The sequence below is a fragment of the Zootoca vivipara genome, chromosome 5 (assembly GCF_965207765.1).
Source record: "Zootoca vivipara chromosome 5, rZooViv2.hap1.1, whole genome shotgun sequence".
NCBI lineage: Eukaryota > Metazoa > Chordata > Lepidosauria > Squamata > Lacertidae > Zootoca > Zootoca vivipara.
This window is the reverse complement of record NC_142588.1, coordinates 9,173,666-9,200,118: the sequence shown is the minus strand read 5'-3', so window position 1 is coordinate 9,200,118 and position 26,453 is coordinate 9,173,666. Positions and strand designations below refer to the sequence as shown.

At 42.9% G+C, this 26,453-nt stretch overlaps 1 protein-coding gene across 3 annotated transcripts in view; it reads right to left on the bottom strand.

The window, feature by feature from the left end:
- NSD2 (nuclear receptor binding SET domain protein 2) overlaps window positions 1–26,250 on the bottom strand; it is a 67,953-nt gene extending 41,703 nt beyond the window's left edge. For 2 of the 3 annotated variants that reach the window (XM_035137435.3, XM_088670011.1), the window contains exons 1-6: window positions 11,669–11,748; window positions 10,314–10,937; window positions 7,153–7,318; window positions 5,698–5,864; window positions 4,656–5,135; window positions 171–315 (exon numbers count right to left, since the gene is read on the bottom strand). In XM_035137435.3, the coding sequence (XP_034993326.3) occupies window positions 171–315; window positions 4,656–5,135; window positions 5,698–5,864; window positions 7,153–7,318; window positions 10,314–10,907 (1,552 nt within the window). In that variant the 5' untranslated portion in view covers window positions 10,908–10,937; window positions 11,669–11,748. Of the gene's footprint in view, window positions 1–170; window positions 316–4,655; window positions 5,136–5,697; window positions 5,865–7,152; window positions 7,319–10,313; window positions 10,938–11,668; window positions 11,749–26,057 lie in introns of those variants that run through there. The other variant, XM_088670010.1, reaches the window with a different exon arrangement.
- Window positions 26,251–26,453: the final 203 nt, after the last annotated feature.

Below are 26,453 nucleotides of genomic sequence, written 5' to 3'. Positions count from 1 at the left end.
TGACTTTTATTGTAAAGACTGCATTCACGGCTATCATCACGACACACCAAAATTAGAAGTGGAGAACAGCAAAGTCTGCCCCCCCTACAAGTCTCAAGCTGTGTGCTTAGGTTAACACCACCACATATATCAAACTTAGTTAGAGTATACTAGCACAGTTTTACGTTTACCAGTGTCTTCTTCAGATTTAGGAGAGGTCACTATGGCAAATTTTGTGTTATAGCGTGCTTTCTGTTTTTCACTAAGCATGTTCCACTGTGATTCCAGCAGCTCTTCAATTTCGTCACTTGAGGCATCTGGATGTTCAGCAATCACCTGAACAAACATAACACTCGTTCAGAGTAGGAATTAAAACATATACGTAGTCAAAACTAACACTCTGCATCTAAAAGTAATAGAGTAGAGATTAAGGTTCATTTTCATATTGTGGGATCCAGAAGGCAAAATATTTATTTGTACTGTATGAGTTTATGTATGCTTATTAGCATAATTTAGAAATTTGAACTAGCTTTACACTAATTTGAACATTTTATTGTGCTTGATGTTATTTTTCCATTTGGGTACAAAGGTTTTTGAGTTTATTTTATAAGGAAAAGTGGAGCATTTTTTTCTAAACAAGTAAATATGATCTGTAATTATGGAGTGGAAAACTTCTGATCTGGCACAGCATCTGTGATCCTCCAGGTGTTGTTAGACTCAACTCCCATCCGCCTCAGCCAAAACAGTCAATGGTCAAGGAGGATGGGAGTTGTAGTCCAGCAACATGTGGAAGGCCACAGGTTCTCCACCACGGCCTGGGGTCAAGAGACTGAGCTACGAGTCAGGAGGTCCCCGGTTTGAGTCCTGTCTCTGCCATGAATTCTCTGTTCTCTCACCCTTTCTTCATCGTCTCACAGAAGAACAGAGCAAAAAGCCACCTTCAACTTAGCCTTTTCTGGGCAATGCTGCAGGCCTGCAGTTCATTCAGTCACTCAGGCAATTCCTCCTTGCCAGGGCTTGCTTACAATTTTTCGCCCTGTGCTTTGTTTAATGTTGGGGGAACCACGCTGCTGGGCCACCCTGGTGAGCAGCTGCATGCTTGGTACCACTGCTGAGAGCACTTCAGTCAACCCACGAGTATGGGAGGGAGGGGTCAGCCCAGCAACTAAAAGATCTGTGATGTTGCAGCGGGAAATGCTAACCCAGCCCAAGAACTGCCAAGAGCTACATGCTCTGGGGCATTGCAGCTGATAGCAGCTTGCTCAGCATCCACAGAGGGCAAGCTAGGAGAGCTGTTCTCCAGCACCGAGACTGGTGATGCACTAGCTCCTTCAGAAAGAGTGTAATCCCATCTAGAGCAGGACATATCCCACTCATCCGGTCAAGGTAACCACCCACAAATAGTTCCTCAGTTTTGTCCAGATTGAACTGAAGTTTATTGGATTTCATCCAATCCATTACTAAGGCAAGACACTGATTCAGCACGTAAAGAACTAAAGCTGCGCAGCATCAGCATATTGCTGACAGCGCACTCCAAAATGGCGGACGATCCCATTCAGTGGTTTCATATACATTTTAAACAGCATGGGGGATAAAATCAAACTCTGTGGCCTCTCAACACTGAAGGTTCCACAAGGTCATAAAAAACTCCCTAAGTGGTCGTCCAGTTAGCAAAGCAATGCCATCCACTCCCAACAGCCTCTCCACAAAAAAAAGCCATGGTCAATGGTACCAAAAGCCATCAAAAAATCAACAGGGGCACACCAGAAAAAGAGGACAACCCAGGCGGATATTTCTCCATTTTCTGCCAGAGCTTTGAAGATGACACCAAGTGATTTACAAACCAATAGCCCAGCCCAGCAGTCAAAATGGCCCGTGGAGGGTGAGCAAGTTCCCTCAGAGAGATCCAGTTCCCCATTCCTGACATAAGCTTTGTGGACTATAATCCAGTTCATCAGAATCCTGAAGTGTCATCCTAAATTGCAGGGGCACGCATCACTCTAAATAGTTTTTTTAAAAAACCCACTATAGTTATTTAAAAGCAGATTCCATAACATTCCATGAAGACATGGGATACATTTAAGGAAATATCAAACATCCAAGGTTGTCACCTTTTGTTTCAATACATGTTATCAAGATGGTCTGCTGGGGGATTTCTTATAGAACATGCCAACTATTTTGTCAATTTAAGGCAAGATGAGGAACCTGCCTGCCTGTGGGCCAATCTTCTTGGCCCATGGGGTGGGTGTGTGTCCAAATTTTACCTGTGAGGCAGTTTCCCACACACACACCTGCCCACCCATCAGCTGACATCACTGCCCTGACTCCCACCATCAGACGAAATACTCCAAATCTCAATTTGGGAAATCCTGAAAGCTTTATTCATAAAATTAGCACACCGTCTCAGCATCAGCTCTAAGTACATGGTTCAATGATTCCCAAGTAGGAGTTTTTGGATGCACAGCTAGACAATGGACCCGCCCCTCCCAGTCTGGTCCCAAGTGAGAAGACTCTGCTTGCAAGCGGGTGCTCCTGATGGGGAGGGGCGTGTGTTGAACTCTCCATCTCTCACCACACCTCCAATTCAACCAGCTCCACCCATATTCCAGCTACAGTGGTACCTCTACTTACGAATTTAATGTGTTCCGAACACACATTTGTAAGTCGGAAAAAAATTGTAAGTCGAATCCCATAGGAATGCATTGGGAGAAAAATTTCGTAAGTCGAAGCAACCCTATCTAAAAATTCGTAAGTAGAAAAAAATCCTATCTAAACCGCATCCAAGATGGCGGATGGAGCTCCATTTGTAAGTAGAAAAATTCGTAAGTAGAGTTATTTGTAAGTAGAGGTACCACTGTACCTATTAGGCTACCTGGGAACTTGGCTCTGAAGAGATGGATAAGGGCAACAGCAGTGCAGGACTCTCTTCTCCATCAGTACCTGAACTTTCCCCCACTGCCAGCCGTGGGGTCCTCTTCCTCTTCCTGAGACAGATCCTGTCCCCATTCCAGCTGAAACTACAGGACCCGTGATGGCTGGGAGGACTGATGGGTGAGAGAAACGGAAAGGGATGTGCTTCTCTTTAGCACAACTTTTCACATGGCCTATCTGCATCTCCTGCCAAAAGGGGCATTTCCCTCACTGATTTGGGAGGGGGTTCTGTACAAATATACATGGAGTCCTCTGCTAAAACAATAGCGGGAATTTTCAGCAGGGGATTCTGACGCATAGCCCCTCCCTGAATCAGGAAGGGGTGTGAATCAGAACTTCCTACTAAAATGATGCTCCCACCCCCATCATTTTAGCAGAGGATCCCATGCAAACCTACATGGGAGCCTCTGTTGAAACAATTGTGGTAGGGAGAGAGAAAACCAGTGTTCGAAACCCCCATTGTTCTAGGTGCATTTTGCAACAGGGAATTTCATTAGTGCAAGCAGTTTCTGAGCTCTGGGCGCAGCACTGTGCCTACAATTTCAGATTAATACTACAGAGTGGAAAGAAAGGCGGACATTTTTCTGCCTCACCACTTCCAGTGGAGACAAGAAGATGGAGGAATGGAGAGGGGGTAGAAACCTCTGGCTTTTGTGTGGCTGGAATGCAACCTACTGTGCAAAAGGTGAAAGTCTGCCTACTTTTGACTCTGGCCTCACCCACTTTTGGCTCTGGCTGCATCCACACATGCAGACTCCAAAACGTTACCCACAAAGATATGTGGTCCTAAGGCTGAAAAGGATTCCCCCACTGTGAACAAACCAAGGGAGTCTGGCTTGCCTAATCATTCAAACATGGGCTTGTAGTTCTCTTAACAGCTGTACTCATGTTGCCTCAGATATATTTGGCCTTTGCCTGGCAAATTTCACTTGCAAAATACCCATAAAAGGTGCTCATTTTCAATTATGATTTTCTCTTCATCACCAGGAGTACTCTGCTACCAGTACCACCGTTCTACACACACACACACACACACACACACACGATTCAAGCACATATCCCCTTTTCCCTCAAAGCATCTGCCAAGGTAATGATTGGGGCTGCAAAATACACACAGGGCTTAACCTTTCATCCATGCTGTTCCCCCAACCTAAATCTGCCCTCCAAACTGAACTGCCCCCACCAAAGAAAACCCAGAACTACTGTATCAATGTATTTCAAATACTGTAGGTGGATGAAAGGGAGGACAGACACTGGGTCAGAAATGGACAACCCTTTAAGTCTGTATATAGAATGGTGGTTGAGGTGAGGATGAGATCTGAACTTGTTTACATTATCTAACACTGAAGAAATGTTAGCAGTTCCACCCTCAATAACCAAGACTTCTGTTTTGATTAAAAAGCTCATTTATGCAGGTAAGCCAATGCATAATGCTGCTTTGGGGATCAAATGCTTCTAGGCCACCACAAGTCACTTTCTCAATTTAAGCTTTTTCACATATTTGATGCCAGGAGAAAATACGTTAACCTCGTGCATTATGCTTGATCTCCTTTGAGGAAAGATGGGGTATATATTAATAGGTTTCTGTATGCACACATGTGTGCATGTGTCTATATTTATGAGAGAACAGCTAGAGTTCATGTATTAAGAGTGCTTGTGGCACCTCTGAGATACTATCACAAGAAAAACAGATATGCATATGAATTAAGCTTCGTAATACAAGTTCTGAAGGAAAATTCACAAACCTCATCTCTGTGCTTCTGACAAAAAACCAAGAACTGAGAAACTGCATCTCCCTTTCTGTTTCGTGGGGTGTACGCAACAACTTTTTTCCTAGCAACAGGAGACCCTGTGCTCCTTTTGGCTTCTCTCCCTTCAAGGACTTTTTCAGGGGTGATATTCTTAACTGGTTCAATGCCTTCATCTGATTCATTCAATGCAAGCTGTTTTGCTCTCCTCCTCTTGGTAGGAATATCAGATTCTTTCTTTGATTTCAAAGTCTGAGAAATGTCTTCATCTGTGTAAATTTTATCCATTTCCTCCAGAGACTTTACAGCAAGACCTGCTTCTTTTGCCACTTGAGGATTGAGAAGAGGTCTTCCCCTAACATAAATGAAGGTGTACTTGACTTTTCGTTCCTCTGCTGTCAGGGACAATGCATCTTTTGCTTGCTTAACACCCATTTCCCACTGGGGGCGTAGTTTTCCTGAAACAGGTTTTAACATCTGCAGGGAAGCACACCAACAAAAGAGAATGAAATGAAACCCTTACCCATGTGAATGATGAAAAATGTCAGTCTCCTACTATTAACATATCCAAATGAAGCTTCTACTCCAAAATGTAAAAAAAAAAAAGCTAAACAAGAGGTGCTGAATTGTGCATGGAACAATGACTTGGAAAGAAATGTGCCATGGCTGAAGCAGCAATACACCCAATAACAACATGACATAAGTAACATGGCTGAGCTATGGTATTATGCTAAAACTGTAAGTGTGACAACATGAGAATGGGCCTTTTCTGCGGTGGCATCTATAGAATGCCCTCCCGAGAAAAGTTCACCTCGTGTCATCATTCCATATCTTTAGCAGCCAGGTGAAAACAATCCTCTTTATTCTATGGCCTGCTATTATGATGTGTAAATTATGTTACTAATGTTGTACACTGCCCTGGGATCATTGGATAAAGGACGGTATATAAATTGAAATAAATAAATATGCATGCATGCAGTGGCACATGTGAACATTCAAGCAGATAACTGAACAACTATGTTAATACATTAATATTTACCTTTATTTTCTCTGCTTTGGTAAGGGAATGCTTTGCACTTTCCTGGCATAATTGCTCAAATTGCTCTTCTCCTTTGAACGGTACAAGACTCTTCTCAAACACCCATGCTCGTTCTGGGGCATCTCCAAAGAATTGAACATGATATTGGCGAAAGCTCTTCTTTTGTCCTGAAAAAAGGTAGCAGGGGCACATATAATTATTTTGTCACCTATAAATATTAATATTAATATAAACATACATAAATGTAAATACACATTTAATGGAAAATGGATTAACCTTTGTTTCTTTCAGGCTCTGATATCTTAATATATGTTTACATTCTTTTTTTAAAAAAATCATGAACACACACACACACACGCACACACACACATACATACAGAAAGTAGTTTGGAAATATAAATTAGTTATAACTGGACAGTTTAAAGAAATAGGCCATTACTCAATGCAGTCATTTGAAAAAGGCCTTGCACAAGTCAGTAATATTACTAATCTCAAACAATCAATTTTTTTCAGAATCATTCAGTAGTGTGGGGCTAAAGATTGAAAAACAGCAACTGTGACACACATGAAGTTACAGCTTGGCCAAGACAATCCCACAGTGCACACAAAAAAAACAGCTGCATAACTGGGTTCTGTTATACTTTTAGGAGAACATTGGCTCAAAGGAAGGTGCAACGGCAAGGTTTATAGCAGGCATAGGCAAAATCGGCCCCCCTGATGTTTTGGGACTACAATTCCCATCATCCCTGACCACTGGTCCGGTTAGCTAGGGATCATGGGAGTTGTAGGCCAAAAACATTTGGAGGGCCACGTTTGCCTATGCCTGGTTGAAAGAAAGGGGGTAGGTCAGAGACTATGCGAGTCTTTCCCAACCTGGTGCTCTCTATGTTTAGACTACAACTGGCCATGATGGTTGGGGCTGATAGCTGTTGCAGCCCAAAACATATGGAGGACTCTTGGATGAGCTATGGTATCATGCTAAATCTGAAAATTAGCAAAACAAAACAAAAACATTGTCCCTATATGGGGGTCTGCAACAAGCTTTTAAGTCATGTTTTGTGATTTGACTGTGGAAATTGCATGAGTGGAAAAGAAAACTATAAAAATAGTCGCCTACCAGAGATTAACCCACAAGAACTCAAATTATTTTTCTTATTATTTTTCAAAAAGCATGACACCAACGGTTTAATTCTTAGCTATAGAGTCAGTAAAGTATACAATAAATCAATGAGTAATAAATGATCAGTTCAATACACCATGATCAAAATATCTGTAATAGTTTTAATCAAATTACAACATTATTCATCTTTATATAAGCGATTTTTCTAATAAAAAGCTCAGTGCAGCTTGTGAGACACATAAAAGATACCAGTTTATGGTGGCTTTCCTTGTTAGTTTTTGGGCCTAACATAGCAATAGCTGCAAATGCAAAACTACCAAAGACAGAGGACATACCATTTAGTTTTGTGAAGTTGTAAAGAAGAGGATCAGTTGAAATCATGCATGGCCACCAGGGATAGCCAGTTACTTTGGACCATACCAAGTCTCCAACATTGTACTTCAATACATGAGTTTTGTCATCTTTTCCAAGTAGTAAAGAACAATCTTCTTTAGCAGGAATCTTTTTAGAGAAAGAAAAAGGCATACACTTACAAATTCTAGCAACTTGATCAAACAAATATATTTTCATATTTGAGTGCACAGGGAATGAAGAATGTTTCATAAATCACACATAATTGGTAACAATACACTGTGTATCTGTAGCATTGCAAACTACAGTAATGGTAACTTTAACTGGAATGTTCACAAAAAGATTTAGCCATATGAACTAAGTTTGGGCCACAGATCCACAGCTAAAGGGATACAACTATCAGCGCACCTATCGTAGTTTTTCAAGGCTATGAAGTTTCTGTTATTTCGTAACAGGGAGAAAATATTACTTTGAAATGAAGAGTGAACTCCAATTTTAAAGGAACAAGGGAGCCTCAGCTTCTCTGGAAGTAAAAGGAGTTGAAGCAACGGCTACTGAAAGCCACAACTGGTATCAACCATTGATTTAGAGCCTAGATATTACCTGTTATTGGAATTTTCAGGAACACAAGATTCAGTACTACTTCACACATAGTGTGTCAAAAAGCATATACTTGCCTTTTAACGTGTAGTGGGGAGCAATGGCTGACTCCTGACTATCTGACATATGCACCAATAAAATTCATATCTGCTGTACAGACACATGTTTTTAGGTGCATGCATAAAATAGGTTGAGGATATATTATCAGTGAGGGACGCGGGTGGCACTGTGGGTTAAACCACAGAGCCTAGGGCTTGCCGATCAGAAGGTCGGCGGTTCGAATCCCCGTGACAAGGTGAGCTCCCGTTGCTCGGTTTCTGCTCCTGCCAACCTAGCAGTTTGAAAGCACATCAAAGTGCAAGTAGATAAATAGGTACCACTCCAGCGGGAAGGTAAACGGCGTTTCCGTGTGCTGCTCTGGTTCGCCAGAAGCAGCTTAGTCATGCTGGCCACATGACCTGGAAGCTGTACGCCGGTTCCCTTGACCAATAGAGCGAGATGAGCGCTGCAACCCCAGAGTCGTCCGCGACTGGCCCTAATGGTCAGGGGTCCCTTTACCTTTATATTACCAGGGTTTATGTGATTCAACCCTGTATTCGTTTTACAAAATTGAGTTCCTAGCTCCAAGGCAGTGGTCACAGTGTGTGTTTGTGGACTATTCTAGAAAGGTCAAGGAACTTTCTTTCTGTTCAATCTTCCAGAATCATTTCATACACCACATGCAAAGGCTGCAGGGACTCCCAAGAAACATTTGTGATTCAAGCCGTCAGAGAATTAAATGGTAGCAAACAAACAATTTTTCCATATGCTGTATTGGAAAGCCAGTACTATTTAAGGCTAGTTTATACATCCAATAAAATTAACTCATAAAGCTCCTCTTGCATTGTACTACTTGAGGCTGCAGGTGCACACATGGAGAGGTGCAGACATGAAAGGTGAAGCAGTGGTACCTTAAATTGGACTCTGAACAAAGTAGGTAGACATGTGATTCTTCCAAAATTGTTATAACATGGGCAGTCATGGACATACCAGTCAAAATGCTGGAAGCTGTGTTATTCACTTACTGGACGTTCTGAGTCATCTTGAAGGAATGTCCCACATATAACACGTTACAGTAATCCAACTAGGATACTACCAGAGTGTGAATCATCATGACTATCCATGTCGAGGAATGGCTGCAGTCACTGCTAAAAGACCCTCTGAACCACATAGGACATTGACTGTTTTAGATCAAGAAATACACACAAATTTTATACCTGCCGTTTCAGGGAGAATACAACTTCATAGAAACCTGTGAGTCTGATTGGCAGGTGCGTATGGTTTTTTGGGGGGGAAATGTCATAGCTGGCCAAAAGTGGCCCACGGACCAGAAATTATCTGTATTAAGCACATGGAGGTTCTTATTGATCAGAGGTAAATGGATCAGAGGTAAATGGAATCCCTCTGCTACTTTACTAACATCTATGCAGGAGTGCATATTGAAAGGACAACTTAGCTTCTAGCTGGCTTCCGATTATTATACCTACTTAAGGCAAAATAAGTAACTCATAAAAGAAACACAACCATACTGACTTTCTTTTCTTTTTACCCTTAAGTTTATTTCCCCTGGTCTCTTGCTGGGAAATTCATACACTTTGAGTGAAAGGTAAGGTAAAGGTAAAGGGACCCCTGACCATTAGGTCCAGTCGTGACCGACTCTTACTTGGCGCCTAACTGTACAAACAATGACCCTGGAGAGCTATCCCTTCAATACAGCAAATACAACTTTTTTTAAAAAAATAATCAAGGGCAGTGTAGGCAGAAGCCCAGCTGAGAAAAATTATCTCCTTCCTATCCCTGAAACACATTCTTTACAGATCATAAAATGCTTCCTATAAAGCTGCTTCGTATAGCCTTGTTACCTTTATAATTAATAACAAAAGTGCTTCAGAATGAGTGTGTGCTAGAAGCTCGATTCATTTTGCATTCTGTTGCACAAAGGCTAAACAGCACAATGTAAAGTAAAACAGTAAAACAGTCCATCGAAACATAGGTAGCTAAACCAAGATGGTTGGGGCTGAAGGAAATTTTATCTGGAGGGCACCACGTTGGCTAGCTACCCATGTTTTGGTGCATCAAAGTTAATACAAATAGTCACTCTCCAATAGCCTGTCAACTGGAATGGTTTCATCATCATCAAAACGAAGATGAAAAAATTGTTTTCATAATATGATTTAAAACTGGACCTTAATGGTCCATTATAATTAAATACATTATTAAAACTTCCCCTATTATTAGATTGTCTGTCTCAAGTTCGCTCTGGGGAGCGCCAGAGACGGGGAAGGATGAAACGGACTCAAATGAGTGAAGCATGGGGATGCATGTCTATGCTCTCCAACTTCATTTGCTAGACTTATCAATAGACTCTAGACTCTGAAACTCAGAACCCTTGTAGGAGCCATCAGCTGCTACCTGACTGATCAGTTAGGAAAAAACAGGTCAAACATTGGCAACTTCAGCTGACACGAGTTACCCAAAGAGCAGAGGTAGCAAATAAATCCTGTACCTTCTCATCCGAGGAACTAGATGTGTTTGATGCTAATGCCGCTTCAACAAAACCCTGTTCAAGTAAGGAATCATATTTGATGCTTCTTTTTCTATTTCTCCTTTCCTTATTTGCTGGCTTTTGCTCATTTTCCTCTGCCTGAGACACATCTATTCCATTGTCACCACAAATTGAAGATTCAAATAGAGGCTTTCCATTCATGTAGGTTTTAGTGATTTTCAGTTTAATCTCTGGAGAACCATTCTTGACAGGTGTAGTGTTAGGTGGAGTCGCAGGTTCTTTTATATCCTCAGACTCAAAGCGCAGCTTGGTGTCTTGTGTTGCAGATTCTCCATTAAACACACGGGAAGTGAGATCTTTCAGTTTGTCCGCAGGAATAAATGGGAGAGCATCATGGCCATTATATTTTGGCATAACGTCCTCCTGTAGTGTGGCAGAAAGGTGTGTCTTGCCCAGGTAAACAGAACACTCACGATTCACTTCACAGTTCTGTGTTTTCCCTGTAGGATTTCCAAGGATCTCTGGCACTTGCTTCATTTTGATGTGGTTGACCCTTTTTTTGGCTAGAAGAAGAGAGCTACTTTTGAAATCCATTCAGTCAAAAGGATTTCCAGTGTTGTACCACTGCATTGAAACAGAAGAAAAGAAAAGGAAGAACAATTAGGATTGGGATATTTATTTATTTTGAATGCTGCTTTGGTGTATATTACTTAATATAATTTAGAGCATGCGGTCAGAAACTTACCCAGGCAACATCCCCACTCAAGGCAAGTTGGAATTCTATTTACCAGAAGTTGTTTTTACTATATTTATACCAGGTTTATATCATTTTGAGGGCAAACCAGTTTAGGGCATTAAACACTTCCAATTTAAAACTATTTGATCACTAATACCATTACTGTTCATTAGATTATCCATAGGAAGTAATTATCTGGTTCTCATGTGTCAATAAAGGTGAGTAGGATTCAGAAGAATTCATCAATGGCTGAACAAGAGACACCATTCACTTCAAAGCTGCAAATCTGAGGGCTCTGCCAAACCCCTCTCCCCCATTAGTTCCACCAAACAAGACAACTAACTGCTGTAAGAGAAATGCTAGACTCTAGAAAGGGGTTGTGATGCCTCGTGCCCCAATATGGCTGCATTTGCCTGCTTCTCGCCCACCTCATTGGTTTAGTCAGTCAGTCAGTCGACTGCAATGCAGATCATATGCTCCAAATCATTATTTAAACAAACTGATTTCACAGGAAGAAATTTAAAATGTACATCTAAACTTAAACCCGTCAAAGCACCAGGAACCAATGGTTTCGCTGGAGCTTTGTATTTAGAAATTCAGAATATTCTATTGCCTCTACCTGGAAAACTCTTTAATGAAGTTAAGGAAGGGGGACAGATTCCATCGTCCTGGAAACGAACCAGAATCATAGTGTTACCTAAACCAAACAAAGATAAAGAACAGGTTGACTCATAGATGGATAAAGCATGCAGGGGTTTGGTTCCACGTATATGCAAAACCACATACGTATACTCAAACCATGGGGACCACCCCATCATGGGGCTTCCAGAGCCGGGCATAGGGAACCTTGCTGAAAAGTTCTTTTTGCGCCAGGCATTTCTGTCTTGCTTGGGAAGCAAAGCCCTCTCCATGCCTCAACCCCGGAGGCCCTAGGGCAGGCATCCCCAAACTGTGGCCCTCCAGATGTTTTGGCCTACAACTCCCATGATCCCTAGCTAACAGGACCAGTGGTCAGGGATGATGGGAATTGTAGTCCAAAACATCTGGAGGGCCGAAGTTTGGGGGTGTCTACCCCTAGGGTGTTCTCGTGAGATCTTGTGGGAGCATCCTGCGTCCATCGTCTAAACAAGGTTGCTTCCCAAACAAGGCAGAAAGGTTAAAATCTCTTTTTGCACTGGGTTGGAATTGCACAAGTTAAATGCATGTGCAATTGTACTGTGTTTCCAATTAACACTGATGCTAAATTGTTCAAATGTTCTTATAGAACATCCTTCAAATTTAGCACCAAAATACATACAGTTAGAGCAGACTGGTTTTATTAAAACTTGATTAACTGCTAATTCCTTCAGCCACGTATTAAATGTAATTCATCATACTAATCTAAAAGAGTCAAATGGACTTTGTGTTGTTTGATGTGACAAAGGCCTTTGACAAATTGGAATGGGATTCTCTTTTAAGGTATTAGAATTTATGGCAATTGACAAGTCATTCAAATATAGAGATATTTATATAAAAATAGACACGCGTCAGAGCTAACAGATAGGACCCTGATGCTTTTCAAGCAGAGGAATAAAACATGGCTGTCCATTGTCACTGATGTTATTAGCCAAGGTTTCCATTGCCTAGGAAAACACGCTACACAATAATCCTAACACAACAGTACTGATGGTGAAACACATTTAACTAATTTATTTGCAGATGACATCGTGTTAATGATCTTGAACCTAAATAAAGTTATGCCGCATTTAATGAAGGTAATTAAAGAAATGTAGCAGGTCTTTAACTGAAGAAAACAAATTGGCAAATATGCAAAAATAAATAAATATCTATGTGTAGATAACCCCCAACATTGACATTTCTATTTCATTTACAACTGTTAATCCAGCAAATAAAATGAAAGCTAAAAGAATGGGATGATTATTCACTTTCTTGTCTTGTAAGGATAGCAGCAATTAAAATGATCATATGCCCAGTCAGCATATCTTGCAAATGATGAATTATTAGATTTTTATTATAATTTCAAAAAAATCACCAATACTTATTAATATTATTAATATTACACATCAAGATTGAGGAATCATTCTTGCATCTATAAATTCAGACAAAAAGAGGGTAGCAAAAACCATGCTGTACGATGCTGCATATTCTTATGTACGTGGGGCTACCTTTGAAGGTGACTCAGAATCTACAACTACCGTAATCCAGAATGCAGCACCGGTCCTAAAGGATCTACATTGGCTCCCAGTCCATTTCTGAGCACAATTCAGCTTTGACTCTGTATACCTGAAGGAGCATCTCCACCCCAATTGTAAAGCACAGACAGAGATCCAGCTCCTGGCTATTCCCTCTCTGTGAGAAGTGAAGTTATAGGGGAGCAGGCAGAGGGCCTTCTAGGTAGTGGTACCTACCCTGTGGAACACCTTCCCATCAGATATTAAACAATGACTTTTGGAAGACATCTAAAGTCAGCCCTGCATACAGAAGTTTTAAATGTTTGATGCTTTATTGCAGTTTTATATTTTGCTGGAAGCCACCCTGAGTGGGCACCATATAAATATATCATCATCATCATCATCTTAAATATACAACAACAACAAACATTCCAGGATTACCATTATACCACAATGCATCACATAAAAATATATAATTTCAATACTAAAAGATAATACAAAAATAATTTTGATAACAATGGAAATGCCTGGAAAACCAAGACAGAACTTGAGAGGGCCTCAGTATTTAATTCATCCATCTCAAAAAACTAAATCAGTTAAGACTCCCTTTTTAAAACTAGGCATGCTTCTTTGGGGGGGGGGATTGTTTTATATATTCAATGTCAAAGATATTTATATTGGTGATAACCCCAAATCAGGCGATCTACTACAATTAGCAGTACTTAAACATACTTGGTTCCAAATCAATCAGGCAACAATACCACTTTGTAATTTAGAAATTTTCTTAATTTCAACGGGAAACAATAGCAAAGAACTTTTGTCAGAAACTTATAAATTCTTAATTGACGAATACATGGGGTACATATACCAGTTTAGAAACCTGGGAACCTGCAAATGAATATTAAAGATAAACTGTGGAATGTCATACAGAACAACATTCAAATCAGTGTCAGCTAGATTTAAAGCACATTCGATTAAAATTATACTTTGCTGGTATCTTACTGAATAAATTCAAATATAACCTTGATATGTTGGGAGAAAATGTAGTGAAAGAGGAACGTTCTACTGTATGTCGTGGCCCTGCAAAGTATTATTGAATTTTTGGTCAGAACGGGTGGGGGAGTGGGCTATTGGTTTGTTCTTGTTTTTATTATGTATTTTGTGTTTTTTTTATCTTGTATTGTAGTTTTATATTGTGAACTATCCTAAAATCTACAGATTAATGGTGGTATACAAATTTTAATTAATAAATAACCTAACTCACAGTTAGCCTTATTGATGGTATTTAATAACTCAGTAAAACATACGGTTTTCAAAAATCCTATTATTTTATTGGTAACAGCAGCTAGATTGGGAATAGCGAAACAATGAAAATCCTCTCATACTAATTTGGCTCATGAAAAAATTAAATTAAAATTAAAGCACAAAGAAAAAGTGCAGAAGCTGGTGAATTTATTGAATATATGTCTATGTCTATATCAAAAAAATATTTACTATCTCCCTTCAACTCAATGAACATTATGGACGTCTGGAAACTTTTATGAAATGGACTTGCATACTGAAATGTAATTATCAACTTTATAACTTCTGACTTATTCTCTCCGTGTTTTATAAAAAAACTAATAAACATATTTCTAAATTAATTATTGAGTAAGCTTTAGAACATGTAACAATTCAAAGCTTATTCTGCAAGTAAGCTATTAACCATTATATGCTCTATGATGTGACTTTCACAATGAGGTGTTAATTTAGGGACCACCAACTGCAGCCACAGGTCCAAGGAGCCCTCAAAGGCTTTCTTTGGTGCCCCCAGGATAAACCAGAACCCTCAGATTCCCTACTTTCACTTTATTTAAAAAGTAACTTTATAGAAATTTTAAAACATGAAATGAGGCAAAATGTACAGGCACCACGCTTCTTACTTTCTGTGCGAAATTAGCCTGTCGCACCCTTTCAGTCTTTTACTTTGTGCCCCTGCCCTCAATTTTTTTGCCCTCTCCTGGAAAATTTCCTGCATATATCCAAGTGGGAGAGGGAGAAATGTACATGCAGTCTCGTATGTATTATGTATGCACACAAGCAAGAGTGAGTGAGCGTATGTGTATGTGTGAGAGAGAGAGAAAAAAAGAAAAAGAGAGAGAGAGAGAGAGACAGACAGACAGAGATGCATGAAAGTATGGTGTGGGAGACATCACCCCCCCAAAAAAGTACTGGAGAATGCTCTGTTATTAGGAAGCAACAGCATTGTGTGTGTAATCAATACTGCGTGATTTCCGCAACTAGTACCAGCACAACATAATCTCAATCTTAATGTGGGAGGTCAGTTTTTCAGGGTTTGGTGGGTTAAGAAACAGTTACTGTGTCACGACACCCACAGCAGCCATATTGCATGATGCTAAACTTCAATGGCAGCCATTTTGTGACTGGTGCCCACAGCACTTTCTAAAAATTCAAACTATGCCTGCTGGTTCAACAAGGTCTGAGACTCCTGTACTGAACGTACAGAAAAGGCACATGGATCCTTAATTTTTCACATTGCTAACCGCTCCTTTCCCACCTCAAGTTAGAAATGAAGTAGACAAAACGTAGCAAGCCTGGCCTTTAGCACAGCACCCTGAGAAGTCCCTACCCCATTATTTGTGGGGTCCCTCAGAGGTCCTTACCCCATGCAAGTATTATGTAAGCTACTTGACTCTGATGTCCACTGCCCAATACAGAACCTACAGAGACACTTGGTGGCAGACATATCTTGACAATCCCTCATCTTCTGCTGCTTCCACCTGGGCTTCTCACACATTCAAGGCCAAGATATCAAACCAAAGGACCAACAGTGAAATAGGAGTCTTTGTGGGCCTGAGGTTGGCAACTATGTACATTCAGGAGGCAATTCAGGCACAACTAGTTTGACTGTCTCAAGAGATGGCCAAGCACTGATTCTCCAGAATCTCTGCCCGACATGGTAACATCATTTCCCTTCAAGATTTTATTTTTTTAAGGTTACTTACTACAAAGTGGGATAACCTACTTCAAAGAACTACACACCTTTTCTCTTCCAACAGGAGAAATGTAACCCACCAGGCTTCCTTAACGGGATACAGAAACTCAGATGGCTAGAAGTATAGGTCTTTAATCTGCTACCACATAGCAAATGCAGAGCACACTAAGGTATCACATCCAACAAAGACAATCAAGCAATTGGGCAATCGAGAACCTGAGGCTAACCTGCAGAACACAGTTCCTATAAAAAGATCACAAAGATACAGCTGTAAGGACTCAAGTAGAACCATGGGCACAGCCTCTGGTTGCTCAGAAAGAACCAAGCAATGTCCTGGGAATGCAGGAATGCAAAAAGATTAGAGAAGCTCTACTGTGAAGTTCCAGAAGCAGCCATCAATAAAACTTGAAATGGCAATATCAACCTAGGGCTGCCAGAGCCAGAACGTTGTTGTCCAATTGGAGAACGGCCATCAGTCTACTGAACATTTCAACAACACCCCCCCCCCAAAATATCCTGTGCTTATTAGAAATTAGGAGCTGCCTGTATCACTGCAGATTCTCCCATCACTTCTGCTGTTGGGCAGGCTGTGAATGGAGCTTCCCAGATGCTGCCCTTTCTGCGACACAAAGAGTCACTGAAGTAGGGTCCTTGGAAGCCATTGCGTCAAGTAAGAGTGTAGGCAAACTAAGGCCCAGGGGGCCAGATCCGGCCCAATCGCCTTCTAATTCCAGCTCGCGGACAGTCCAGGAATCAGCGTGTTTTTACATGAGTAGAATGTGTTCTTTTCTTTAAAATGCACCTCTGGGTTATTTGTGGGACATAATAATTTGTTCATTCCCCCCCCCAAAAAAAAATAGTTCGGCCCCCCACAAGGTCTGAGGGACAGTGGACTGGCCCCCTGCTGAAAAAGTTTGCTGATCCCTGCCTGGTACAACACAAACGTCCTTGGTGAAGTGAATCCAATAGCTGTACAGGACGTCTGGAATGAAAACCGTTCCGGCACAAGGAGAAGGGGCAGTAGCAGTGCCTCAATTCTGACTGAATCTCGCAGAATGAAAAGACTCCCCCTATCAACTACCACTATCCTACGGAACAGGGCCTGCCCAATACATTTCGGCACCTGAAGCAAACCACAAAATGGTGGTTCCCCACCAGAAAACAGTGTTAGAAGCTCAGATATACGAGCTTCGCCCAAAATGGCTCCTTAAAACCAAGGTTACAGTCGCCAAATCGGAATGTCTATAGTTTCCATTTTGAGGTACAACCGCTCTAGAGTCTTGTTTTCAAATGATGGACTGACTGTGATTGGTTATTAGTTAAACATCTGGCTTAGTTCAGATGACAACTTTGAGCTAGGTCAAGAGCTTTGCAAATTTAAAGAAGTTACTTGACCAAGGGACAGCCCAACCTCTTTCTCTTAATGGTGACTGCTCCTGTCAGGCTGCACAGAAAAAGGCAATTCGGCTCCTGAAATTCATTCTGACAGTGCAGATAAAATATAACTGATAGAATTCTATAGGATATGGTATTTAGTGTGTGAAAACAGTCCAGATCCAATGATCCCCAATGGTGGCCATGTCAGGCGCATTCCCGACGCCCAAGCATCTTCCCTGGGTCACAAATGGCCAATAATCAGTTGCAAAATGCTAATTTTGAACACTGCCAGGAAAGGAGGGGTCAAGATCTATATCTGTAACAAAGGGGAAGAAAGATCTACTTTGGGATCTGATGCCCCGAGGATCCTGCTCCCCTGGGCAGTCACCTCACCCTGCTTTATGGGTGGGCCAGGCCTGCTACAGAAACAGCACTAGAGTGAAAGAGAGACAGAAAGAAATACAGTGGTACCTCTACTTACAAATTTAATGCGTTCCGAACGCACAGTTGTAAGTCGAAAAAAATTGTAAGTCGAATCCCATAGGAATGCATTGGGAGAAAAAAATCTAAAAATTCGCAAGTAGAAAAAATCCTATCTAAACTGCATCCAAGATGGCGGACGGAGCTCCATTCGTAAGTACTGTAGAGTTATTCGTAAGTAGAGGTACCACTGTACACAGGAGGGATTTATTATTTTTTAAAGAGAAGGCAATGTAAGAGGAAGAGCCAACAAGATAGTGGAGGGAGTGAAGAGCAGGGGGAAAGAAGTGAGAACTACAACATAATGACAGGGAGAGGCTAACCAGTTACCCATGCCAAACAAAGAGAGGGGGGAAACACCAAACACTATTGAAAATGCTTGCTACACACTCACACAAGACAGAGTAGAAAGTCAAATGCTGCTAAAAATCCAAAAACCCACCACACACAGAACAAAAAAGAAAGAAGGGGGGGGAGAGGAGACACCAAATGCTACTAACTAATGAGAAATCAATGCAGAGGGAACAGCAAACATTACTCACTAAAGCTTCCAAGCTCTACTGAGAAGATAAAACAGAAAAATAAAGAACAAGCCTGAGAAGCCCGAGAGAGAGAGAGAAAAGCAGACAAATGGTAGTTGAAGACAGGCTTGAGCTTGCTTTGCAAAAGCAAGACATACTTAAAGGATGTGGACAATCTATTTTATTCAATAAATACCCATGGGGAAAGAGTAAGTGTGTCGTAATGAAATGAAATAAAAAGATTAGCAATGAAAAATTACTAGTAAAAAACGTAAGGGGGGGGGTGGAGATTGCCACACTTAACATTATAAAACATTAAGACAACATTGAAGTATAATTCAAAAAGTAAGCAAGAAGTGGATTACATTGGAACAAGAAATAGCACAAAGGAATTTGTGGGTCCTGCCCTTTCGCATTTTCAATTCACTGATGTTACAACCATTAAATAACCAGTATACTGTAGGCATGCTGAAGATCTAGAAAAAATGAGAGTGCTGGCTATTCCTTTGTACTTGCTCATCCCTGATACCACAAAGTTACTATCAGCAGGTGATGGATATGAATTTGTGTAACAGCATCCTATCATTGGGGTGGGGGAGATTCTTCTGCTGTAGAGCTTTTACAATAACAGCCCAATTTTTCTGGAGCAAACATTGGGGACCCAGGACTGAACTGGCTGCAGGCTCACTAATTTCTACATTTATTAGCTGATCAAGCCCTAAAGGCTCAATGTAATAATAGAAGGAAAGTTATAGCTGACCCTGGGGTATAAGGGTAGGAGGTTGGTTTTTGGTCTTTACACTAAACTCCTGAAAATCTCTACTGGGCCTTCATTGGATTTAAGGGTAATGGGGGGGGGGAATGCAGATAAATTTGGTAGCCAGCATCTCCACTGCACAAAAATGGAAAACATTAAAGGATTAAAAGCTTGGCTCCAATAGTTTTTTTAATCATATATGTCTTAATGTTGGACCGAAATTTCAATAAAAATGTATAAATACAAAAGCAAGCAAACAAAAAACACAAAAATTATACCAGCTGATGTTTCCAGCCTGTTTGCAGGTAAGCACTCCCTACATTCCTGCCAACCTAGCAGTTCCTGCCAACCTAACAGTTCGAAAGCACGTCAAAGTGCAAGTAGATAAATAGGTACCGCTACAGCGGGAAGGTAGGGACCCAGGTGGCGCTGTGGTTAAACCACTGAGCCTAGGGCTTGCTGATCAGAAGGTCGGCAGTTCGAATCCCTGTGACGGGGTGAGCTCCCGTTGCTTGGTCCCAGCTCCTGCCAACCTAGCAGTTCGAAAGCACGTCAAAATGCAAGTAGATAAATAGGAACCGCTACAGCAGGAAGGTAAACGGCGTTTCCATGTGCTGCTCTGGTTTGCCAGAAGTGGCTTTGTCATGCTGGCCACATGACCTGGAAGCTATACGCCGGCTCCCTCGGCCAATAATGCGAGATGAGCGCGCAACCCCAGAGTCGGTCACGACTGGACCTAATGGTCAGGGGTCCCTTTACCTTTACTCCCTACATAAGGAACATGACAGCAGTTTAATCTGGATATATCCTGTAGATGTGTTGCTGAGACCAACTGTGCTTTCTTCAGATAGTCTGGTTTGCCAGTTGCAGTCCTAAGGCCAGGGGTCAGCAACCTTTTTCAGCCATGGGACTATATTTTGAAGAAGAAAAATTAACGAATTCCTATGCCCCACAAATAACCCAGAGATGCATTTTAAATAAAAGGACACATTCTACTCATGTAAAAACACAGTGATTTCCAGACCGTCCGCGGGCCGGATTGAGAAGGCGATTGGGCCGCATCCGGCCCACGGGCCTGAGGTTGCCTACCCCTACCCAAGGCTAAAGGCACTCCTAGCCACTTGAGGTCACCTGATTCAGAAATAGCCCTAAATTGCATACATGACAACTCTGTACAAAACAAGCTGCAACTCTCCATCCACATCAGTGGTCTTCCCAAACAATACATTATCTTATCTGGATTTATTGTTCTCATCCATCTTAGAACTACCTCCTGACACCTGTTTTAACTTTTTGCCTGCCTCCCAGGGATTAGCATTAGATAATCCATGTGATTAGTGATCTGTAAACCTTTGGGTGACCTCTCTTGGAAGTTTCATGTAGGAATTAAAAAGTATGGGAGACAGGTTGGAATCCTGAGGCACCACAAAGGCCAATGCCCTTCGGGTGGTAAAAGTAGTCACTTAACACAATCTTCTAAACCTCCCCCCACCAAAAAAGGGGGTCCATACACTGTAACACAGCCTCTCTCAACCTAGGATCCCCAGATGTTGTTGGGCATACCTAGCCAGCATGGCTAGTGGTCAGGAATGGTGCAAGATGTTCAATCAAGAACATCTGATTGAGAAAGGCTGCTGCTCCATGATGCTTCCAAAATCACTCCAGAAAGATGCTCTATGTGACTGGCAAGAAGGCAAATTTATTTGTAGCATTCATTAGGCAAAACCTTGTTAATACTCACATTGAGAAAACATTGGTGCCCTGCATAGGATACTATTCACATCTCAAAACAGACATGGAGGGATGTGCAAAAAACACATCAGCTAAAGCAAGCTCAGGAATGGTTTTTCCCATGAGCAATGATGAAAATAGCTCCTGTTGCTCACTTTATAAGATGCATTCCTGTGCATGCCTACTAGAGAGTACAGGCAACTCCCAATTTACGCAGGACTTTTGTTGGAAGGCTCTGCGCGTTATGTGAAACACCATTGGAAAAGCCTGCAAACACCCTCTAAACCATTGAAAAAACCAGCAGCACTTACCAGATGCCAAACTTTGCCACAATTGCTCCCTCCAAACCTTTTTGTTCAAACTCAAACTCTCCATAGGCCTCAACGGTCGGTGCAAGGGCTCCTGGGATTGCAATTGCAAAGGCTTGTGGCATTGCTAGGCGCTGTTTTTGCAACCTTTTCACCCTTTCGAGGCTCTTTTAGGGCCATTTTTAAAATCACTTCTGGGTTCTGCCCAGTTGCGCGTCAATCAGACATGTGAAATTTGGTTGTTGCCTATAACCTCAATTAAAATGACAGATATGCATCTGGGTAAACAAGCATATGATTGCTGCTGTGAGAAAGCATTTGTGAGGGCCAACTGTGGCACAGTATAATGGTGGGTAGATCATATCGCAAATGCAGGAGAATTCATAAAAATAGAAAAGGTAAGCTACTTAGGTGAAAAGTGGTTGGGTGTAGAACCAAATTTGTAGACTATACATTAAAAACCTTGCACTGAAAATCAGAAGGCTTTAGCTTTTATACACAGGCCCACCAAGAGCCTGGTTCAGGGGGTACTGATGTAGCGGGCTGCAAATTAGAAGGAGCTAGAGTGCAGGTTTTCATTAAGAACTCTTTGAATACATGCCTACTCTTTTTGTTTAATGGGACTTACTCCTAGAAGTAGGGTGCAGGATTGCAGTCTTGGGTTTGCGAGGAAGGGGCACAAGAATGAAAATATCAATATCAAGGCAAAACAGAACATGAAGTTGTTTTAGAAAAGAGGGGTATATAAAATCAAATAATAATTTTAACAGAACATTTTTTAATGAGCAATTAGGAAGAATACTGCCTTTCCAAAATGAAAGCAGATCACTCTGCTTTCTTCACTTCCCCAATAACTCATTTTTGAAATAAATGCCCACTGCACAACAAACTGAGAGTAAGCTCAGGTGAATACAAGTGGACCTTATGCATCCTGCTAAACATACAATAATCAGGCCAGATTAATATAGGTTAGTCCTGAAGCAGAACTGTGCTAATATGGGGAGAGGTGGGCAGAAAAACATGACTGTTCATAGTACAAAGATGCCTCACTCTGGATGAGGGAGCCAAATTTTGACGCCAATGATACAAATACTAGGCCCCCTTTTGCAGCCATTTTATACCTCCTATATTTTCACAGCAGACATGTAGTGTAGCTTAGATTGAGCTAGCAACTTGCAGGAAGTGAGCAAAAACAGTGAGTTAAATGAGCTCAAATTGTGAACCTGCACGTACAGTACTCAGAGTATTTCGTTGATGTAGCAATCAAAGCATGGAGGGCGGAGTGATACATGCTTAATTGGCATTGTGCATGTTTTTTATTACTAATGGCTCATCACTTTTTTTGCCTATGAATGTTGGTATATTACATTTCTGAACAATCAAATTTAAAAACATTATCAAGTTGCCTAAATGTTTCGTTGTTATTTTTAGAGTTCCTTGTAAGATTTAGGCTTGGCATTGTAGAACAGGATTCTTGTGCCTGTAACAGCTGTGTGGCAGGCAGAAATTAAACTGGGTAAGCCTTTGATATGGGAATGCAATTACAGTGGTACCTCTGGTTGCAGACACGATCCGTTCCAGGGTGCCGTTCGCACCTCGAAAAGTCCGTAACCAGAGCAGCGCTTCTGTGCATGCGCAAACCATGCAGAACGCTTCTGCGCGTGCGCAGCAAAACTCGGAAGTAAACACTTCTGGGTTGGCCGCGTTCTTAACCCAAAAAAACACAACATGAAGCATTCGCAAGAAGAGGTATGACTGTACTGGGAAAACTTTACCTGTTGATAGGTAAAGGTAAAGGACCCTTGGACAGTTAAGTCCAGTCAAAGGCGACTTTGGGGTTGTGGCACTCATCTTGCTTTCAGGCGGAGGGAGTTGGCGTTTGTCCGCAGACAGCTTTCCGGGTCATGTGGCCAGCAGGACTAAACCGCGTCTGGTGCAATGGGACACTGTGACGGAAACCAGAGCGCACAGAAACACCGTTTACCTCACCCCGTCACAGGGATTCAAACCCCCAACCTTCCGATCGGCAAGCCCAAGAGGCTCAGTAGTTTAGACCCCAGTGCCACCCACATCCCTCCCTGTTGATATTGTGCCTCTCAGATATGTTATTACTTGTGCAGAGCCCCTGACATTTTAGGGGGGACCACCTGCAAAAGAGGGCACAAGTTTTCATATGACATGAAATGCAAGCATGTGTCTCTCTTGCAAGTGCAGCAGTGGACTGAATCAACATACAGCATACTGTTGGCATTGCTGATGGGTGGGATAGCTCAGTTGGCAGGGTGTGAGACTCTTAATCTGAGGGTTTGAAGCCCATATTGAGCAAAAAGATTGCAGGGGTCCGACTAGATGACCCTCATGGTCCCTTCCAACTCTACTATTCTATGCTTAGAGATGGAATTGTAAAATCTTATTGGAACAGTGATGAGAGCAAAAAAAAAATCCATTAGATTCTAGACAGAAACTGTTAGGTTTCTTATGCTCAGCTGTGGGTTGTTTTGGACAAAAGACTTCTTTTAAATCCAGCTTCAAGCCTTGGGCAGGGTGGAGTGGAGAACACATCTTTGCTTGGACAGGTAGATGACAAAATAAACTGCAAAAAGCATTTGGAGCTTTGTCATATTACTGGGATCTTCAGGGTGGCTCAGGAGAAAAGAGTTCCACATTATTTAAAAGGCCCTCATATTTCATAATACATGGTGATTGGCACAAGGTCACTCAGTGAGCTTTGTGGCCAAGCGAGAATGTGAGCAAGCCTCAACACCAAAGTCCTGGTTGCCATCGGTTATTAACTCAGTTGGGCTTACTTCTTTTTATACATACCGTACATAGGATAAGCAAATTGTTTTTGTTATTTAAACATGCATTGATTTTTGTATAAAATCATGGGAATAGTGATAAATGATACCCATTATAAATCAGTTTATACAGCTAAAACAAGAAGAGACCAATCAAACAAAATCAATTGCCAAGTACCAATGAAGGAATCAAAACCAAGCCTTTGTAAGCAAAACAACACCTGAGTTCTAATATTTCACATGTTTGTTAAACAGACCAGTTTAAGATGCTCTACAAAAGAACTGTATGAAGAATGCCACACTTTTAAAGCAGACAGATGTTAGTTATATGCTCTAGTTTTAAAAGTCCTTTTGATTTCCATTCCCATCACATTTTAGCAATTACACACCCCTCCTTTGTCATGTTTTCATTGTGAACTCAAGGGAGCACGATGCACTTTATGGGCAATCCTCAGGTCAGCTCATAAGTTTACTCTTTACTGAATACCATCTAACTAGCTGCACAGCAAATGCTGTATTTCAAGTGACTGAAGAATCAACCTATTAATGTGCACTGTACAGTACATTAAAGCAATTTTACTATTACAAAGGTTTAGCAGGTGTGCACCTCTGATGCCTTCAATGGAGTCTATTTCCCCACTTCCATGCCTTTTAATTAGGTGACCCAAAAGCCCTAGGTTTCAAATCCCTAGGAAGGTGGTCTCTGATCAATTGCCCCAGATTGGCGTGCTCATCCCTAGGAATGCAGGAACCCATGCACGTGGCAACGCGAAATAAAAGAGCGATCTATTATTGGCTTTTAATTCCCTAGCAAAAATCTGTAACGTTTTAGTCCTAGGAGATGCAAGACCGTGTGGCCCCTTCCCCTCTGGAGGGGAGAAGAAGAAAAAACCCAGCAGCTGCTGCGTTGTGAAGTAGCCCCAGAGGCGTCCTTTGCAATCTCATTTCCCCAGTGGAGCTGCGATCGAGGCTTTCCTTCTTGCCAGAAGGACATCGGGCCAAGCTGGCGATGTGCGGGCGGGTGGTGGTGGTGTTTGGTTGGTGGGTGGTCAGGATAAAAGGTCTTCCCAGGCCAATCGCCCTCCTTCACAACCAGGCTTAAGCCGAAGAGGGAGCGCGCCCTATCAGGGCTTATTAAATCCCTTTCCCATACGCCTAGCAGCAGGGCTGGCGCACCGCATCCCCAACCGCACAGCGCTCCCTTGGTGGGGAATGAATCAAACATGGCTTCCTTCCCTGCCCATACGTTCCCGGAGTTGCATCCTCGCCCCCTCCCTCCCTCCCGCAGCCCAGGCAAGAAGCAGCGGCGGCGGCAGCCGCTGCCTCCGGCCGAGAGAAGCCCTCGAGCGGGCGACCCCAGAACCGGAGCCCAGGCGGGGCCCGAGGCCGAGGGAGGAGAAAAGCCTCCAAGCACGACCCGACCGAGCTCGGTCCCCGTTCTCCCCCCGAGACCCTCCCTCGGCCAACTCCGGGCCCCGATTTCACTTCTGACCCTTTCTTCCCGAGTTACGGCCCCGCCGCGCCTCCATCTCCTGCAGAGGCGGAGCAAGAAGGCGCCCCGACCCCAGTGGGGTGGCCGGGGCCAGGCTCCGCGGGGAAGCGCCTGCAGGGCCAGCCGGCCCCGAGAGGCATCTTCTGGGGTGGGGGTGCGAGGGGGGGCAGGAAACCCCGAGGCCGGGTAGGAAAGAAGGCGCCTGAGGGGGGAAAGCGGCTCCGTTTCTCGGGCGAGGGAAGCCCGCCTCCCGCCTCGGCAGGCAGGACCCGGAGACCCCCCGGGAGACGGGCGCGCGGGAAAGAACGGCCGGCGCGCCCCCCGCCCCGCAACCCCTGAGGGGAGGCCGGCCCTCCCTCCCGCCCTCCCGCCACTGACCTGCTGCTGCTGCTGCTGCCGCGCTCCGAGGCGGGGGCCTCTCTCTCCCTCTCTCGTCCGCTTCGTCTCCCCGGGTGGTGGGCTCCCCCTCGGCTCCTTCTGTCCCGGCCGCCCCCTCCCCCGAGCAATCGAGAGAGCGAACGGGCTACCGACAGACCGACCGAGTGTCCCCTTTGGTCTCCGCCTCCTCCTCAAGCCGCCTCCTGCGCCTCCCTCCCACCCCCCAGCCCAAAACCAGCGCGAAAAATGCGCCGCTCTGATTGGCCGGCGACGCCTTCGCGCCGCAACTCCCGAAGCGGTTCATTCAAACCAGCCGCGCAGCCGGAGGAGAGGGGCGCGCACGCGGCGCCCTCGGGGAGGGGGAGGGGGACCCGATTCGGAGGCAGGACGCGAGCG